The sequence below is a fragment of the Euprymna scolopes genome, chromosome 26 (genome assembly GCF_053919585.1).
Source record: "Euprymna scolopes isolate OS-2025 chromosome 26, ASM5391958v1, whole genome shotgun sequence".
Taxonomy (NCBI): domain Eukaryota; kingdom Metazoa; phylum Mollusca; class Cephalopoda; order Sepiida; family Sepiolidae; genus Euprymna; species Euprymna scolopes.
The window spans coordinates 30,093,940-30,114,734 of NC_136507.1; the positions used below are offsets into that span (position 1 = coordinate 30,093,940).

The 20,795-nt window shown below is 31.4% G+C and overlaps 1 protein-coding gene across 1 annotated transcript in view; it reads right to left on the reverse strand.

The window, feature by feature from the left end:
• The window catches only part of LOC145247956 (CD63 antigen-like), a 41,918-nt gene extending 21,562 nt beyond the window's left edge, over positions 1-20,356 (reverse strand). Inside the window, exons 1-2 of the mRNA XM_080109603.1 lie at positions 19,924-20,356; positions 82-270 (exon numbers count right to left, since the gene is read on the reverse strand). Coding sequence (XP_079965729.1) covers positions 82-270; positions 19,924-19,986 — 252 coding nt within the window. The 5' untranslated portion in view covers positions 19,987-20,356. The remainder of the gene's footprint in view (positions 1-81; positions 271-19,923) is intronic.
• Between the last annotated feature and the right edge of the window lie 439 nt (positions 20,357-20,795).

Sequence of the window (20,795 nt, forward strand, 5' to 3'; positions counted from 1 at the left end):
GAATTATCAGCATAACTGATGACTAAACAATTTCATAATTCGATTATAAAGTTGGATAAGAATGGATTTGCAGATACTTACCACCATTGTGCAGACATAGTTCTCTTTGATGGCACCACAGCATCCAAAACCTGCAATGAAGAAGATGATGGCGCCAACGATAATTATTAATATTGCTGCCGCATTCACTTTCCCACTGAAGAAACTTAAATAGTCATGAAGTTGAACTTGGACGTAAATTCCAACAGCAATTAATGCAATTGCAGCAATCTGAAAAAAAAAAAAAAAAAAAAAAAAAAAAAAAGTCAAGAGTTAAAATTGAGAATGAAATCTAAAAATGATTAAGTTGGCAATCTTTACCGATTTATAGAATAAAAGTAGATAGACTTTGGTCAATGGAAACTCAAAGACATTTTGTTTAAAAGATATAGAAGAGGGAACCATTTTTTCCAGTTTTACCTATGTTGAGCCATTGTGTAAAATATTTATCTTTGGTATGACTAGGCAGGATTTAATTTAATTAAATATGAGCATTTAGTATAGTACTTTCATATTAAAAGTGAAATATTTCTATATGAAAAACTAGACACCCTTAAGGATGTTCAAGAATATTTCGATGCATCCAAGAAATGTCAATCCAGTTTCAAATAAAAGGTTTTAATGCACTTACATTCAAGTGCTTTGCTCAAGTAGTTTTGTTAAAAATACACCCACCCTAGGATTCAGTTACAAAGATTGGGGGGGGGGGTCCGTCAAATTTCAAAAGTTTTATCTATTGAAATAATAGTCAAGATATTTAGTAAGCCGACTTGCATGTATGAAGTTAGATTCAATTTTTAAACCCCATCCTCATGGCCATCACAAAAAGACACTGAAAAGGAATTGTTTAAAAGCATGAACTCATTTCAATGAGTTTTTAGAAATGGAAATGCAAGAATATATTTAAGTATATTAAACAATGTCCAATATAGAATATTCATGAAGAGTTTCTTTTATTATTCAGCACCATCAGAAAAATTCTTGTAGTAAAATTGAAAATTCTGCTAAATCAAGTGGACGAAAATCATGAGTGACTTGTCTCTTTCCAAATTCATAATATGAAGGCCAAAGAGAATAAAATCACGCCATGTTTTTGTTCTGGCTATGTCATCTTGCCAACCACCAAGAATGCAAACACTCATATGGGAGGATGGTGACACCTTTCTGCAAAAACTAATGCCTGAATGGAATACACATGTGACTGGGAACTACATATAAATTTGAGTTTTCTATTCAAGCAACTAACCATGGAGACATCCATCGTAGAAAGTGGACTTGTCGAACACAGCTATGCATCATTATGGCTCCACTGCTCCAAAGTCCAGAATGTCAGTTAAGAATCAACAGAGCTAAACCTCTTGAAATTAGTGTCGGCCATTCAAAGTCATCTGAATTATCAGTGTTGAATCAAATAGATCTACCTTCAATCAAAAATCCTAAAAGGTCAGGTCTTTTTCTCCATTGACCATCAGAAGTGGCTATATCCACCTGTTCCCAGCTCACTTGCCATTGTTATCTGGCCACCCAGAAGCTAATAGTTGTCATCACGACATTCCGTCTGTACAATAGATCCATCCTTCCATATTGTTATCTACTTCCTCTCATATATTGTGATTTCCTAACATTTTCCAGCTGTCCTGGCTGAGAGTGTGTGTGTGTGTGTGGGGGGGGGGGGTTAGTCCACAGCATCACAGTACAACAGTCCAAACAATGTGCATAAAACAAGGGATGGGAATAATGGTGAATACTTATTGTAATACTAACCCATCAAACATTTGCAGGGACAGTTTAAAATTGATGGGAGGAGGTTGATGAAAAAAATGTCTATTTTGAGACAAAGATTGGAACAAACAAATCATGATTCTCTGTACTATAGCTGAATTATAAAGAATTAAAATATTAAAATGTTATTGAGGATACTAACTATTAAATACACTAACTAACTATTAAATACACTAACTAACTATTAAATAGTGTAAGTTATTTTTTCATAATTTACTTGAACACATTAAAAAAAAAAATCTTAAATATAAAACGTGGTAATAGTTTTTTTTTTTTTTTTCAAACTAAAACTTATAATCTACTAGTGAGCAATGTTGCTGGCAAAAGAGCAAAATCCCAGTTGGCTCGAATGTCGTCTCGTCATTTAATTAGCCTCCTTATCACTACAGTAGTTAGTTTCAATACCATGAAAGTCTAGCTTATTAAACTCCGCTTAGGTTGTTATGTAATTTGTATTTTAAGTGCTAGCTATTAAGATAAACTTATTTTAGTAATCTCATCACTGACTAATGAGATTACGTACTTAAATCATGACTAGAAAAGTACGTTCTGATATTTCATAACAAGATGTCTACGATTAGTCAAATTTGAAAACAGTTTAGATGAGAGGATGAAGAACTTATCTCCAAATACTCATAAATTAGGAATTTTTAGGTTTGATCAATCCAAGACATCTTTAGGCATGGTTCTTCTGAAATACATATTTCCCAATCCTTTAATTTTGCCTAAAACATTACCCTAACATGTCACCTTAAATAGCATCTAATAGTGAAACCCTGATATGCGTTTGAGAGTATACACGTTGCCATCACTGAGGTCTAGTCTAACATGTGGAAGTACCTGCCAAAGTGACATGTTTATGTTTAATAGAATCGCTTTAAGACTTGACAAAATGTGAAAATGAACCTAAATATTTTAAGCTAATAAAAAAAAGTTAAATACCCCCCCAAAAAAAAAAGGTTAGCATGCCATGAAACAAACTACCAAAATGTTTAGCCGATTCATTAAAATTAAATGTATAAAAAAAAAAGAAAAAAACTACAGTAGAACTTGCTTTTTCTTTCATACTACGCTATAATCACATTGACTAATGTATACCCATTTACCCTTATCCTTGAGTGGCCTCTGGACCTTGATAAGTGGGAATTCCTGTGTGTAAAAAAAAAAAAAAAACTCTAGATAGAAAAATGAGTGAAGGAAGAGGGGGATGGACAGAGCGTGCAAATTCCTACACGTTTTTAGTCGCGTGCAAGCAACTAAGTCACTCCAGTCGGTTGGTCTGTGTCCATAACACTTTTGTGCTTGGCCTTTTTGATTAAGATCAAAGGTCTGTTAATAGATGCTGTTCTTAACTTTTTAAGCTTTTCTTTGCCTTTTGGCCAAGATCAAAATGTATCTGTACTTACATGTACAGATTGTGATATAAAGTGGGGGATCACTTTTCTGTATTAATTTAGTGTAAAATGATCACCCACTTCAACCAGTCAGTCTCAAAGCCATTCAAGTCATTCTCCAGATCATTCAAGTTGTTTTTAAAGGATTCCAGTTATTTTTTAAGCATTCAAGTCATTCTTAAGGTCATTCAATTTATCCTTAAATTCATTAAAGTCATTTACTTTTTATTTATTTAAGTCATTTCAGCCCATTTTACGGTCATTTTAGTTTATCTTTAAGAATTTCATGTCAATCCTACATTCACGCATTCATTCCTTATACGAGAGCATGCGACTAATGGATATCGGCCTTGTTCTGGCTAACAGCCTCCCCCCATACACAGTTAGGAATCACCAGCAATAAGATTTGAACGCTCCTCTAAATTCGATTTGAAAATTTAGTTGTCTGCTATAATGCATAGCTATCTTAATTATAATAATGTTCGGATTGTAATGAAATCCAAAAGTTTAGATCTAAAACTAAAGAGTTTTAGTTTTTTTTAATTACCATACATTTAAGATTAAAAATTTATATTTGAAATCTCCCCTCTTGAAATTGTATGGATAACATTACAAACAGATACAAAATTTATGAGTGTGTACACACACCTTGTCATGCTTTTCGATGAAGTAGTAAGGGTTTTTTTGTTTGTTTTTTTTTTTTACTAGATATAATGAGGAATATACTTTAATATTTACTGTATAAAAAAGTATTAAAAAAACTTGGAGACGTCATCTCAACAATGTTCCAAATTCTATGAATGTTCTTAAATTCAACACTAACAAAAACAAAACTTATGCAATTATAATATCAACTTCCAGCTATTCCGATGATCAATTTGACTAAAAAAAAGCTGCACTAAATTCACCAATTCTGAATCATTTACAAACTTAGCAATTCTGCAATTTACACAAGTCTAGTATAATGAAGCGAAAATATGGTTTTTCAGTTAATGGTGCCAAAAGTCTGATGGAAAAGGAGTAGCTTGAAATGTTCATCTAATGGATCTGACAGTAGATAAACAATCTGTCAGAAGATTGGATAAATAGATGTAAAGCTCAGATGAAGAACAGCACCATAATGAGAGGGAAGCAGGGGTAGAGATTCCATAGAGAATTGGCATTCTACACCAGTAGCTGAATCATCCATCCTTGCCAAGTGAAACCTAACTATAATCTTAAAAGATGCATCTCATTTTATTTACATAAAATTTTTATCAATTTCAAGGAAAAAAATGTAAAAATCATGCAGACAAATGACTGCTTTCCCAACCTAAAAATTTTTAATCCTAAAATTAGTGTTTCTGAATTGGAGATAAAAATTATTCATTATTTTAATTTTTCGGACTACTATTCTCATCTTTAAATTTTCACAACATTCCGGTCGATGTAACCTGACCTTCAGACAAGATAGACCTGAAAAAAAGTTTCAAAAACGTTGTGAAAATAAAACGTGAGAACAGTAGTCCGAAGAATCCAAATAGTGACAGCAGCATTAGGTGTGTCAGAAATTTCGTGAAAAATAGCGAATAATTCCACCCCGTCTTTCCAAGCTTATAACTCCTCGAAAAATGTAATTCAAGCCCTAATTTTTTTTTTTTTTTCAATTAAGGAGCAAGGACCAAGGTTTCATTAAAAAAAAAAGTGTTTTTTTTTTTTTAAAGGTTTTAAACTTCGGACTTTACAGGTAAATTTCTAAAAAAATACGTTTTTGTTTTAAATTTGAATATATTTATTGACTTTTTCTCTTCAATTTGTGATATATAACACTTTGGTGAGTAAATTAATTATTTACTTTTTAATAGACATTTCAAAATGGGAGGCGTGAATTATTCGACCCCCTATCTTTCCAAGCTTATAACTACTCGAAAAATGTAATTCAAGTCCTATTTTTTTTTTTTTTTTTTTTTTTTTAAATTAAAGGAGCAAGGACCAAGGTTTCATAAAAAAACAAACGTGGTTTAAAAAAAAAAAAAAAAAAGTTTTAAACTTCGAATTTTACAGGTAAATTTCTAAAAAACACTACTTTTTTTGGTTTTAAATTTGAATATATTATTTATTGACCCTTTTCTCTTCAATTTGTGATATATCAAACTTTGGTGATTAAATTATTTACTTTTTAATAGATACTTGAAAATGGGGGGGGGGGGCGTGAATTTAAAAAAAAACGTTTGTCTAAAATATATTCGGTTTATTGGAAAGAGCATAAAATTTCACATTGACCCTGAAAATATCGTAAAAATAGAATGAATAGAAAAATTGATAGATTTTTAAAGTTTAAAAATTGAAAAATATTGAGTTTGTAAAATTCATTACTGTTTTTTAAAAAATAATATTTCTATTACTTTTAAAACAACTTTAATAGTTTATTTTGGAAGTATAATCAATAAAGAAAATAAACAACCCACTTTTAAAAGAGAAATTACGAGTTTTTTATATTTTATTCGCAATTTCGTGTTAGGGGTGTCAAAAATTCTAATACACCTACAGCAGCATTTGTATAAGTATTTCAAATAGGTTGTTTTATGGAATATCAACCGTTACGAGTTGCTGTTTTACCCACAGACTGGACAAAATTGGTTTCTTAGCCAGTCCACAAAAGGTATTAGTTTCAAGTGATTAGATTTCAAATCTTAGCATGAAAACACTCGCCACACTGAAGAGTTGTGATGCGCTGGAACATGTCTAATGTAAATGACATGTGCACATCAATTTTAAAATTTCAAATACTGAAAAGAAAATATTTACCTTTATCGTATAAAAGTACTAAAAAAAAAAAAAAAAAAAAAAAAAAAAAAAAAGGGGGGGGGAGAGGCTATCATATTACAAATCACAAAAGCAATTTTTTCAAGGGAAAAATTTGTGTTCAATTTCAATGACATGATTGAATTTCCAGTTCTACATCAAATGGTGGATTTTCATTTTAGTTCAATTTAGTAAAACAAACTGAGGAAAACGGGTAACTGCATTTTTTAATAAATTAAAAACTATCAAGATATGTTCTGTGTTTGTAGATTTTTCCTTTACAAAAATCAGTTTTATCTAAAAGTTTGGAAAATTAATTTAGAAAAAGTTTTCTGCTTGTTTGCATATATAAACATTAATAATACTGCATATAGTTTGGATGAATTATTTACCTTTGGCACATGAATATTGCTAGCATCTGTCATTAAGAGAGAAGCAAGATTATAGATAGAAATCTTAGAAAAAAAAATGCATTTAAATGCAATAAGGATTTATTTCAATATTTATCAAGACTAAAATGGTAAACGTTTAAAAGTTGCAGACAAAAAAATAATTTCGATGAGTTGTGTTTACCTACAATTACGTGGTCTCAGGTCAGTTGAAGTCATGTGTTGAGGATTTCTAATGACAATAGCACTGCATAGTAAAACTGCATATAGATTTCATGTTAAACTAATTTTATTGCAGAATTGACTGCTTCACCCCACCCTGTCCATCAGCAATATATTGAACGCAACATCTTGTATTAATAGTTTTGAAAATGATTGTAAAGCTCAAGAGGAAAACAAAAAATTCTAATAAACATTGTGCAGGCTTATTTTTGATGCATGCAGTGCTGGTGTGACCTCGTTCTTTGTCAAGCCAAGATACAGCCTGTGTAGTTCTAGGGGGTCCACCCTACCAATCTTTACTTTCTCATCCTTGGAGGTGGTGAGAGTGTACTGCTAATTCTGAGGTGTCCCTACCAGGGAATGCCAACAACAGGGCTAAATAAGCAATTTTTATTCAGCCAAAGTGCTTTTCTTCTAGGGCATAAGCTTCAAGTTCCACTTTCTGACCTTGTCGATAATCTTCCTGCCACGAAAGCAGATAAAATCAATACACAATTTAAAATCAATTTACCTCGATTCCATGCTATGAAGCATTTTATTGTTGCAACAGCATTCACTGGTTTCTTTCCTATGCAACACTGAATCATGGAAATCCAATCATGGTGATTATGAGCAAGGTCACTTGCTAATCATGATTCCAGATCAAAAGCGGACCATCTGTGGACTTAAGAGGTCAGCCAAGCTCTTAGTTGTTCCGGTCCTTAGTTGTCAGACACATGCAACACCCACCCAGAGGGGATTACATTAGTTTTCCCACTTTACCTTTTGTTCCACTTCCAAATTACTTTCCAAACAATCACTTTTATAAGTAGGTTTGACAGTTTTGTTTATTTCGCTTTAAATCTTATCAAATTAATTTAGAGTTCCTACTTTAAACAAAGTAGTTGTTGTTCTGGTGCAGCACACATTTTGAGTTGAGTTCAAGTGACTCAATCAAAAAGAGTTTCTAGGAAAACTCAAATTCACATGTGGTTGTCATGTGTATTCCATTCAGTCAAGATAATTTTAACAGTTTTTGCAGAAAGGTATCACCATCCTCCCATATAAAGTGCTCGGTATTCCCAAATGGTCACCCATCTGGTAATCACCAAGCTCAATGTTGATTAACTTTGATGATCTAATGAGAACCAATGTGTCAACATTGGTGTCACATGAATAGTAATGTGTAATTTTCATTAATTGTATATTTCATGAAGTCCCAAATTTTCATAAATTAAAAATTTGCTCAAGTTTTAATGAAGATTCAGTTTTCTATATAAAATTGAAAAATGTCATTCTTGATTTGACAAAGAAAAAAAACTCCCTAACCATTGAAGAATGAAACCATTATTAAAAATGGGTTTCATATTTATGTGAAACCATTAAAAATGGGTTTCATTTATGTGAAACCATTCACATAAATGAAACCGATTATTAAAAATGGGTTTCATATTTATGTGAAACCATTATTAAAAATGGGTTTCATATTTATGTGAAACCATTATTAAAAATGGGTTTCATATTTATGTGAAACCATTATTAAAAATGGGTTTCATATTTATGTGAAACCATTATTAAAAATGGGTTTCATATTTATGTGAAACCATTATTAAAAATGGGTTTCATATTTATGTGAAACCATTATTAAAAATGGGTTTCATATTTATGTGAAACCATTATTAAAAATGGGTTTCATATTTATGTGAAACCATTATTAAAAATGGGTTTCATATTTATGTGAAACCATTATTAAAAATGGGTTTCATATTTATGTGAAACCATTATTAAAAATGGGTTTCATATTTATGTGAAACCATTATTAAAAATGGGTTTCATATTTATGTGAAACCATTATTAAAAATTGCTTTCATATTTATGTGAAACCATTATTAAAAATGGGTTTCATATTTATGTGAAACCATTATTAAAAATGGGTTTCATATTTATGTGAAACCATTATTAAAAATGGGTTTCATATTTATGTGAAACCAGTAACATAAATGAAACGATTATTAAAAATGGGTTTCATATTTATGTGAAACGATTCACAAACCCACACAAGTTACTCATGTGTGCAAAGTGTTGCTATTTATAAAAATTGTTTTAAAAGATTCCCACTGGTCTTTTTATAGTGCACAACAGTGACTGGAGTCAAGACTAATTGAAGGTTTTTGATTAAAAATCGGAGAGCGAGTTAAGGAATAAATAGCCAATTTTCAGTTTAGGTAAACAAATAAAGAGAAAACACCCGGAATCACATTAAGTGTGTGTATACCTTGTTCATAAGTAATGCAGTTGGCGTGGGGGGGGGATCATCATTCATCACTTTAACGGACATTATCAGGGCCTTAAAGTTATCCACCTCAAAAAAAAAATAAAAAAAAAAAAAAAATAAATAAAAATAAAAAAAAAAATTTATTTTGCAATTGCATAAACCATAACACTAGGTGGCATGTTAGAATCAATCTCTGCAGGATTTTTTTTTTTTTTTTTTTTAATTGTGTGGCTAGAGATGTTTTTTGGTTGAGTAGCACAAACAAAATATAATTCGATTAAACTTAGTTTAAAAATTGCTTTCTAATCAGTTTATAATCCCTATTTACATGCCTTCCTATGAGGGTGGATTTGACATGAGGTCAGCAATTAACATGGGGAATCCAAACTCATCTGGGGCAAAAAATTGCCTCAATCTAGGATTCTCCTTCATTGACCGATAACGGTGAAGGATAAAGTGTCAACAGATACTACACTTTACTCCTACCAAAATAGTACTTTAAAAGTTTGCCCAAGCACAAACAAATGTCGACTATTTTTAATGAAAAGATTAGAATGTAATATCTGGTTAGAATTAAAGAATGCAATTACTATAGATTTTTTTTTTACCTAAACCAAAGTTATTTTTCACTGTCCTATAGTTTTATCAGACTAGATTTTTGTTTAGCGAACTACCTAGAACCGTATAGACTTTTAGCTTATTTCAAATCTAATTACTCGAAATTCAAAGCGTGTTAAGCTGTGTGAAAGCTTTGAATGTCAAGCTTGAACTTTAGTTTCTATTAAGAGTTATTGACAGTTTCCATATCAAATGACGTTAAGCAAATTACAATCCTTTAAAACTAAAAAACCTTTAACCTCTTGTTCTACAGCAAGAAAAGAAAAGTCAGGTTTTTTTTTTTTTTTTTTTTTTTTTTTTTTTTTTACAGTGATCACCACTTATCAAGGCCCGGAAGCCACTCAGGGATAAGGGTTATTTTTTTTTTTTTTTTTAAAGAGATTACGTTTACAAATGAGTTTTACGCATGCAAAGTCGAATGTGTCAAAATAAGGAATGCTGGTTCATCTATGATAGATCAACCAGCAGTTTCTGAACCTTTCAAAAGTTGATCCGCGTCAATTTTTGTATTTTATACGAAATTTTACATGCTTAAATTAGAAAATACTCTAAAAAGCATAAATCTTACGATGTATATACTTTTTACAAGCATGAAATCAAATTGCTATAATAAACATCAGAAAATGGAATGAAAAAGTCAAACGTGATTAGACAGTAAAAAGGTAACTTCAGGAGAGATTTAAAGGTGAAAAAGCCTTAAACGTTTATAATTGTTGAATAAAAATGGGTCTGAGAAATGTCCAAGGCAAGCATGTCAACCAGCAGACATGCGGCTTTATAAGCTTATTTGCATCCTGCACAAAATAGCAGCTTTTGAAAGATGGGGTGTCTGAAGAGTAGCGAGAATTTTGGTATTTGTGCAAAATTGTTTTGAAATATGCATTTCAGGTGAAAACATTACGTACTTGCACGTCATGTTAAAATTAGTATAAATTCCTACAAATTCTAAAAATGATCCAGTAGACGTGTTGAATGTAGTTTTTAAAAATGATTCACAATAATGGTCCAACATTTTGTATTTTGAAATGGCGGATTTTAATTGAGAGCAAGATGGGTAAATCACTGAATTGGTCGCACAACTCTAAAATTCGATAAATTCTATTTTTACTTGTAAAATTTTTTTATCAGATCATTTTTCATAATTTTTCTAATTTATATTAATTTCAACATAACACGTAGGTAATAGTGTCTTCAACTGAAATGCGTTGATTTCAAATCGGCTATTCAGCACAGGCATTAGAATGTCTTGTCTATCCTTGTTTTAAGAAAAATTTGATGTTGAATCCACTAATCGAAGCTTTCGAACTATCACTATCAAAAGAAATGAGTGGCAGTCATTTTGTAAATCCATTTTTAGTTTTCATAATCATGTGAAAACAAAACTAGGTTGACAATTGTCATCGCTGATAAAAACTGCACAGAAATTTTAATCTGATATTTCAAAGATTGTCGACAAGTGTCAAACCTCAGGACAAAGTGTTTGAATACGTATTTCTTTTAATTCGTGTGCATTAGATTTGCATACAAATACAATTGAATCATTTAATTTTTTTTTTTTTTTTTTTTACGTTTCTTGAAAGAGAAAACTTGCTTGTTTCTAAATTAAAAAAATATTCTGCAATAATTTTTATTAAACGACTTTCGTTACAATTGTAGGAGTGTGACCCTCATAACGCAAATCGACTCTTATGGCTTTCGTGGGAGCGAATTTTACATGTCTGGTTCAACGTACTTGATGTCAGTACTTAAACGATGTGTGAAAACGAGTTCTGTATGAACTTAATGCCGGTTTCTGAATTCAGTTATTTTTTAGAAAAGTTTGACAAAAAGCATTCGAAATATGCTTTTAACATAAAAATGTTATTCAGGAATAATAGTTCTATTGGCTTTCACGTCTAAACTTCATTCACACAAGCCTTAAATACTGGAAAGGATTGAGGGAGGAGGGGGGCAGTATTCACAAGTTAAACATTTGTGATATCCGTTTGCACGAGTATGATCGTGGCCTTCGTTATAAATTGTCTTTTAAGACGGTCTTGGTATGATAAAGTTTTTCTCTACATAAATGAGGCATCTGATGACGTGTTTAGAAAAATCGCAATTAAAATAAAAAATGGTGAAGTCAAATCGAAATCAAAATTGAACTACCCAGAATATTAAGCCTCATTCATACAGTGGCCTATAAAAAAAAATAAATACTTGCTAACTGCCAGTGCCACAGTGCCACTCTGCCACACCCCCTCTGATCTCATTTTCTTTCGTTTTTCTTGCAGCTTAAACAGTCCACACGTTCACAGAGGGATAGTAATGGAATGGACTGTCCTCCCCTCTACACAACTAATCCAGCCACTAAAGTTAATTTACTTGAGAATTCAAAAACTAACATGTTTGTATCCGTCTAAACTAATGATCACATTTCTAGTTTGATTTTGGGGGAAAAAATTAAAATTAGTGTCAAAGATATATTTTTTTAGTAGAGGGGGGGGGTAAAATCGCCCTATTTCCAACAATTCATGTAAATAATTGTAACGGTTGGATATTTTGACAAAGGAAGGAAATCCAATGGAGAGATGGTATACAAAATGATTCAGCCATATAAATAGTAAACATCACAACTACTTGAATTTCAAGACCCCCCCCCTCTTCAGCATATTGTCGAAGTTTATTTATTTATTTATTTATTCACACACACACACACACACACACACACACACACACACACACACACTTAAAAATTCAAAGTTCATTTGTTTGTTTTATTTATAGAATCAAATTCCACTACTATAAGAAATATGGTAGAAAATCCACTTGATCTGAAATTTGCTAACAAAAATTGTACGGATGAAAAAAAAAAATGGATAAATTCAGTTTAGATTTGTTTTACGGAAATAAAGGATTCGAAAAAAAAAAAAAAATCATTTCTTTTTCCCCATCCAATAAATGTTCAGATATATTTTACATTTACAAGTAAACACAATCATTATAAAGATTCAATTGAAATTCAACAAATCCTTATAGCAAGAAAACGATGCAACAATATTGCTTGATGAAAGATCAGGAAATTGAAATGACCCAAATTTTATTTTCTTGTAACGATTTTGCTTATTATGTGGGAATTAACAGAAGATCGGCATTATTCAAGTTTTTTTTTTAAATAATCTCAAACTGCCTGAAAACAATTTTAAATCTAATCTTTTCTTACAAACAAAACAGGTTTTAATCTAAAACCTGTTTTGCATGGAAATAAAAAGGCCGATGAGGTCATTTATGTAGACTGATTACACGATAGAATTAGATACATTTTTTTCTCTCAGAAAAGGCCATCCTTCCAGGCATTACCTTTTCTTTTCGGAAATATCCCGTCTCCCGAGCAGCCCTTATTCGGGTGAGAGCATCAACGAGACAAGTGTTTTTGTTTCCAGTCAAGAGTACCTCATCCCCATCACATTAAAAACTAATTTTGCGTTTTTGCTCTCGTGGGGAGAAAACTAAGTTTAAAAAAAAAAAAAAACTGTATAAAGTCACGGCCATGGAAGAACACGATTAAAAAATCTGCTTAAGCACTAAAATGGCTTATGTTGTTTTTATTAAATATTTATATTAACTAAATGAGGAATTTAGTTACAGTTTCGATGTTAGATAAACACAACATCAGGTAAAATTCGATTACCATCTGGTTTTGCTTTTGTTTATTCACGATGTTCACGCATTTCAAGCAGGCCTTTCTGAATTTCACATGCAAAATTCTTTTATTCCTCATTCAGTAATATATAAACAAAACTATTTTAAATCATTAAACAGAATTTTTGCGTTCCTCCATGACTGCGACTTTTATAAATTGCCAGTAGAACTAAATTACATATTAGGGCGTTTATTTGGTTAAGGATGATGTGATCGGGCGTGGTCAAAAAGTAGTTTAGTTTAAGCAAACAAATGAGGCGATATTACTTGACTTTGGCTTAGAATTTCAGGCAGAATTACTTTAGAATTGACAGTTTAAAGGCTTCAAAATCACTTTTGAACTACAACGAAATCGTCATCGTGTCAGCTTTCGTAATATCTTGACACATACAAAACAAAATCGAAGGCATATGTTTACTTTGTGACCGTGGGAAATTCGAAATCGATTTTGACTGAAAATTAGGAAGTCATTTCTGACTGGAATTAAAGTTTAGTAAAAAACAGTCTTTAAAGTTCATAGTAAAATTTTAAAGGTATTTTTTTTTATATCGCGCCACTATTCTATAATTGAACCGAAGTCGAAGATGAGATTTGAACCTGGCGCTTTCTATTTATGAAGGTTGATTTTTGTAAATTTTTAGTAAAAGATAAAAATCTTTTAGATTAAGTTCTTTTCTAGAAAAGTGGCTCTGCAAAGAAACTTTCGAATTGACATTTGAAAAGATTCCCTACGAATAGGAGGATAAACAATAAATATCGATGCTGAACAATAACATTGAGTCACGATATTGTATTCAATAGTTTTGAAGCCTTTAAATTGACAAATAGCAAATTTCATCTAGAAAAAAAAAAACGTATTTAGGTTTGTTCCTACAAAAATTCTTTTCGGCAGAGCTATTGTTTTAGAAATGCAGGAAGATATGAAAGGGAAAAAGAAAAATTCCGCCATTTTGAACAAGAAAACGGAAACGTTTAAAGAATTTTAATAATCCGAAACAAAATGCGATTTATTATTCAGTGTAGAAATAAAACAGAAAATACTGATTTCTATTTTAAAAGAGGAATAAAGGTTTTAAAACAATGGTCATTTCTTTTGGAAGTCAGGATTTAAAAACAATGGTTGAATTTCTTGTGTTTAATCGAAGGGATGGGGGGAGGCTAAGATTATTTTTAAAAAACGTGACTAAAATCTCCATTTTCTTGGGGGGGGGGGGTAGTATCTGTTTTGATATTTCGCTTCATCTTTCCTGTACTATGTCAATGAAAGTAAAAAATCGTTCTCGACAAGGGCAATTATGATTTGTCCGAATCCAGAGCTCCCCTTTCTGGGGTGTTAGATTGGGGCAGTGGGGCACTGGGGGCACAGTAAGAAAACTGCATGATATGACTGCCCTCGTGCGGAGACGAGTAAAGCATATTAAAAACTAAAGTATCAGTGTAATGACAGATTGAGAAAAACTAAAAAACAATGTAATCAGTATGACAGGTGCGAAATAAAAGTACTTAGTTTGTGTAATTTGATCCTACGGACCGAATTTTTTTTTATAATTTTGCTCATTTTTAATTGTAGTATAAGATTTTTACTCTGAAAAATGGGTTTGAAATGTGTATTCAAAGATTTGACTGGAATTTGTTTTTTACCTCTTTAAAACTAAGAAAAAGTCAAGTATTACGGTTCGTATGTGCTCGTCGCGGGTAAAGAGGAAAGAAGCACTTGAACCCTTAACTCGTTTTGTTTAGACAAGTAATACTTGTCGCAAGTATATAAAAACTGAGGGGAAGGGTACCTTAAAAAAGACTCGTCACGTAAAACGTGAACAGAAGTAATCCCCTCCCCTGTTTTCCGTTAAACAATCTGGGTTTGGAAAAATTGTTCAAAGTTAAGAGCTATGTAGGCACCGCCAAAACTGGGGGGGCAGGTCAGTACTTTTTGACGGACCGTCTTTTTAAAAATCTACCAAAAATCAGGTAATTATCCGATCAATACGAAATTTTCAGCGATTATTAGGAGAAGAATGAACTTTATATCAGTGTACTTATTTTTCATAAACGATATTTATATATATATATTTTTTTGCTTACAAAACCCCCCCTTGTTTTGAAGTGGGAACAAATATGCTTAAAATAATCATCTGAAACTGAACAAAACATATTGTGTTGTTGTAAGGGACAGAATTATAGATTAAAAAAAAAAAAAAAAAAAAATTGTTTGCATACCTTATTTTGACGTCTGAATATCAGAACTTCGATTGTGTTTAATTATCCCGCTTTTGAGTTTTGAAGTGTGAAATTCGGTGAATATGTTAAGTAAAATAATTAATTTAAGTTAAGCAAAACAAAAAAAAAATTTTTTTTATATTTATACGAAAAAAGCCATTTTAAAATTTTTGATAAATAAATTAACAATTTTTTTTTAGAGAGCCGAATAATGCATGACCATTATTAAACAGAGCATGCTTTGAATAATCGATACAAAAAAAAAAAATCGATAAATATTGTGCCCTTTGTGTTAAAAATAGCATCATTTTTTTCGATCTCGTTTGAAAACGTTTGCCGCCTTTCGACTACGGTGGACCAAACGCGCTGAAATAATTTTTTTTTATTCGGCTTTAAATTGCCCCCTCCCCCCATTTTGGGGAGCCTAGCCCCCACACACATACACATTAAAAACCAAACTCATACAAATGGTCACCCATCTGGTACTGGCCAGCCTCAGCTTAATAATACATTGAAATTTTCGTCACTGAAAAATAAGTTTTTTTGGCCTGTTTAGTCTTCCATAGTTTTCGTCTCATCGAAAGAAACTTTAAACAGAGTCGATCTGAACTCTTCGGCGACGCGAAATATCTGGTTACATATATGAATAAGTGGAATTATTTGAAATTCAGGTACTTATATTATAATATTTTTGCATATTCTCTTAGAAAATCATCCTAAATCTTAGTTAGACAATAAATAAATAAATAAATTATTTCAAAAACCCTTTTTTTTTAAATATTTAAGTACGTTTTTTGTGCAAGACAAAAAATAACAATTGTTAACTTTTTGGGAAAATTTAACATTTAAAATTGAATTAAAAATAGTAGAAAAAGTTTTACATTATTCTGTTTTCTATATAATAAAATTCAGGGTTTTATCTTTCTGGAAAAAAAAAAGTTACTCAGAAATAATGGATTTTAATAAATGTAATTTAGTTTTAAAAAACAACAACAACTTGATTTTGCGGCCATTTTTGGCGGTGCCTAAGCTATTGCATCCAATCAAAAAAAAAAAAAAGGGGGGGGGGCACTAGATTAAAAACTCAAAATTGCCCCAGCCAAGGATTTGACTGACAAAAAGCAGATACACTTTAATTTCATTAAATTGTACACTCACTCATCAAAACAAATTAGGCACAAGGCCACTCAAATGTGGAAAGGGGGGGGGTCTATGATCATCCTTGTCACTATACTTTATAACTATTCCTAGCTAGTCTTCAATCACCATAATACCACATTCACTCCAGCCAGAAGTCGTCCGACTCAAGATTTCTAACTCGATTAAAAAAAAAAGATTTTTTGCAGCACAAATCGTTTTTATTAAAGTTGTTTACTACTTTGATCCTAGCCCGAAAGCCAAAAGAGACGTAAATATTTCTACGTAACTAGCAATTCTCCCCCACCCCAATTTTTTTTGGGGGGGAGGGGGGGGACATCCACATCTTAAAAAATTATAAAAAATAACGATCCACAATATAATAGAGACGCGGTCGAAAAAAGTTATCCCAACTCAGCGGGAGGGGGGGGGGAGAGGTATAACACGATTTCGTATTTAAGTTTGGGACAGTTTTCTAGCAGACTTTTCTTTCATCTGAAAAGTTTAGTACAATAAGAGATGTTGAATCCTTAGTCATGTAAAACCGGAGCAAAGAAAATCACATCTTTAATTTGACAAGTTCAAAGCACAAAAGTCGCGCATTTAATAGTTGTCGACCGCGCCCCTATCGTACAATATGGTGAGAGGGGGGGGGGGGCTAAGAATCAACAGGAATTTTCTTTTTAATTTATAAGTTGCTTAACATTAAGATTGGAACAATTTTAATATTTCTAAAATTAAACTAACATTTCATTAATAAAATAAAAACATTTAAGATTAAACCCAATTTCTAAACTATTGTTATTGTTGGTCAAAATAAAATCCTTAACTAATGCTAATTTAATGTAATATTCCGGTTTTCGACATTGTTAACTAAAAATAAAAATGGGTTGGTAGAAAATTAGGAATTTTATTCAAGAATTCACTATTTAACTACAAAAAACACCATTTCTTGACAAGTTTCAACTTGATGAATGTTAAAGATTAAAAAAAAAAAAAAAAAACTTTAAATCAAACGATTCAAGAACGCCAATTTATTTTGACAATTTTGGAGAAAAAAAAAGGGTACTGGTGGTGTGGTGCACTTCTAGGTGTATCAGAATTTTTGTAAGAATTTTTGACACCCCTAACACGAAACTGCGAATATAAAAAACTCGTAATTTATCTTTTTAAAGTGGGTTGTTTATATTCTTTATGGATTATACTTCAAAATAAACTATTAAAGTTGTATAAAATAGAAATATTTTTTATTTTTTTAAACAGTAATGAAATTAAATTTTACGAGTTCAGTATTTTTCAATTTTTAAACTTTAAAAATCTATCAATTTTTCTATTAATTCAATTTTTACGATATTTTCAGGGTTAATGTGAAATTTTATGCTCTTCTTGCCAATAAACCGAATATATTTTAGATAAACGTTTTTTTAATTCACGCCCCCCCCCACCTTGAAATGTCTATTTCAGAGTAAATAATTTACTCAAAGTTCTAAATATCAAAAATGGAAGATAAAAGATCAATAAATAATATATTCTAATTTAAAACAAAAAAGTAGTGTTTTTTTTTTTTTTTTAGAAATTTACCCGTAAAGTCCGAAGTTCAATTTTTTTTTTTTTTTTTTTTTTTTTTTAAACCAAACCTTGGTCCTTGCTCCTTTAATTGAAAAAAGAAAAGGAGGGTTTGAATTACATTTTTTCGAGTAGTTACAGGCTTGGAAAGACGGGGGGGGGGGTCGAATTATTCAATATTTTTCAAAGTTTGACACCTAGTGCAGTGCACTTATTGAACCATACTGAAATAAAAACGTTTAGAAAGCCATTCTTAACATAGGGAGAGTTTTGTAACAAGTTAAAATATCGTAAAACTTTAAAATTTAAGTTGAAAATACTGGCGTGGTTTCAATAAGTGCACTAGCACCAAAAAAATGTAAATACTGATTTTTTTTTTTTATGGGAGATTGTGACACTTCGTGACACTTCTGCAGTCAAACATTCCAAAATAAACTTGGAGAGCCATCCTTAAGATGGGGAAGGGTCGGGTTGTCAATGTCCCGGTGTTTACAAAGTCTTTTTGGTGCTTATGTATTTTTAATACCTCGCTATTTTTAAATAGCTTTTGCAAGTTCAAGTTTCACGATATCTTTATTAAATTGTTAGGTGGACTTGGAAGCACAAAATAGTTAAAACCTCCCCTTGTTAAGAATGGCTTTCTAAATAACAGAGCTATCGGTTGCAAAATGAAACTAGTTTCGATTTTTTTTCCAATTTGTATTTTAAAAAAATAAAATAAAGGAAAACTAGTTTCATTTTATAGCCGACAGCTCCGCAGAAAACCTTTGTAAACACGGGGGGGGGGGGCTGCCCCTTAAGATAACCGGATTTTGTTGACTGTCACACGAACGGAAATCGATTTTTTTTTTTTTTTTTTTTTTTTACATTAAGTTCACCTTCACAACTTTCTTTAAAATGACTTTGGAAGCCTTCCGACTATGCTGAATACGAAAATCACATTTAAATTTTGCAGAGACAAATTTAAAGACCTGTATTATGCAATAATGCACTGTAATTCTCTGGCGACCATGTTTTTACGCACGTGCACGCGCTTAAAACATGGCCGCCAGAGAACTACAGTGCATAATACAGGTCTTTGTATATCGATCGATAACTACTTACGTTCTTGGTCTAAGATCAAAATGTAGTATCTGTTCAGATGCCACACTTCAATTTCTCAATTGAGGAGAAATCCTTCACGACCGAGGCAATTATAAATTTTTGTTCCTTTTCTCCACGGTAAAAAAAAAAAAAAAAAATTTTAAATAGGACCCTGGTGTCTAACTGTCCCGTGGGGAGGCATTGTAAGTAGGAACTACTTGTCTCCGTATGTGATTTTCGTATTCAGCAGAATTGAAAACCGATAAAAGTCGTCATTTTAAAGAAAAATGGTGGAAGTGGGAAGTGGACCTGAACCAAATGTTAAAAAAAAAAAAAAAAAAAAAAAGAAAATTAAGTGTCAACTTTTTATCGCTAAAACTCGTAAAATTTTAATTTTAAAAAAGTTACTGGATCAATTTACGTGATTTTTGGAATTTGACATTTTAGTTTAATGAGGAGTGCGAGTGCGTACATAAGATTGTTTTCTTCAAGTCTAAATAAGCACCGTCACCGAACGTTTGTGTAGCTCACTTGCCATAAGTAATATAAAAGATATAAAAGGGGAGGGGGGGCTCCCTAGACTTCGCGTTTAATTTTGTTTAAGGAGATGGGATACTTATTCAACAAGTTTCGTTTTACCGAAAAAAATAAAAAATGAAAAAGAAAAAAAAACTTTTAAAAAGGTGTGACTACAAAAAATAGCGAAAAAAAGTTCAAAAGTTGCGTCTTTTATGTATATGAATACATATATACTTACCACAAAAATAAGATTAAATGCAAATAACAAGTATTTGACACATTTCATTCCACCTTCCACCATCGTGTAAAATTATTTTGTGGGTAACCAAAAAATTAAAATCTCAAGAAACAAAAGTTCGGAGCAAAAAAAAATTGAGTTGTCAAGAAGAAGCGAGAAAACTCAAATCTGAAAGAAGAACGCGTCACTCCACAAAAGATATGGAATCGGTGAGCGTGTATTCGTACGCCGAACTGAACTATTTACGAATAGACAACGTTAATGGCTCATCTTGACGGAAAACAAGAAATAGAGTTCCTTTTTCTAATCGAAATATCACTCGAACGACTTTAATAAAAAATCTACAAACCACTGAGATATGCTTATAAACATGTACAAAAAATATAAAACTTATTAAAACGAGTAAATAAAGCCATTTTGTATATTTTATTTCAATATGGTTTAGTTTTTAAGATTCCTTGTGGGAGGACACTAGAAAATATGGATGCCCATAAGCAGCATAAATGCATTAGTTTTTTTTGTGGGGGGGGGGTGTTTTCCTCTATAATTTTTTTTCATTTTTTGCTGATTTTTTTATTTTATTTAATGATTTAAATTTACGCCCCAGAGACAATTTGCTTATTCGTACAGGTGAAAATTAAAAAAAAAAAACGAAATATAAAAATAAAACAAACTACCGAGAAAAATAAACAAACTACCGATTACTATAGAAAAAAAATTGCACGAATCTAACACACAAAATTATGTTGTCGGAGTTTTAAAGTCAGACCCAAATAACATTTAAACTGAAAGATAAAACTTTATTTCTGACGAGGCAATTTTCATTTTTTTTTTTTTTTTATCATGTTATTGAAATATGGGAGTGGTGGGCG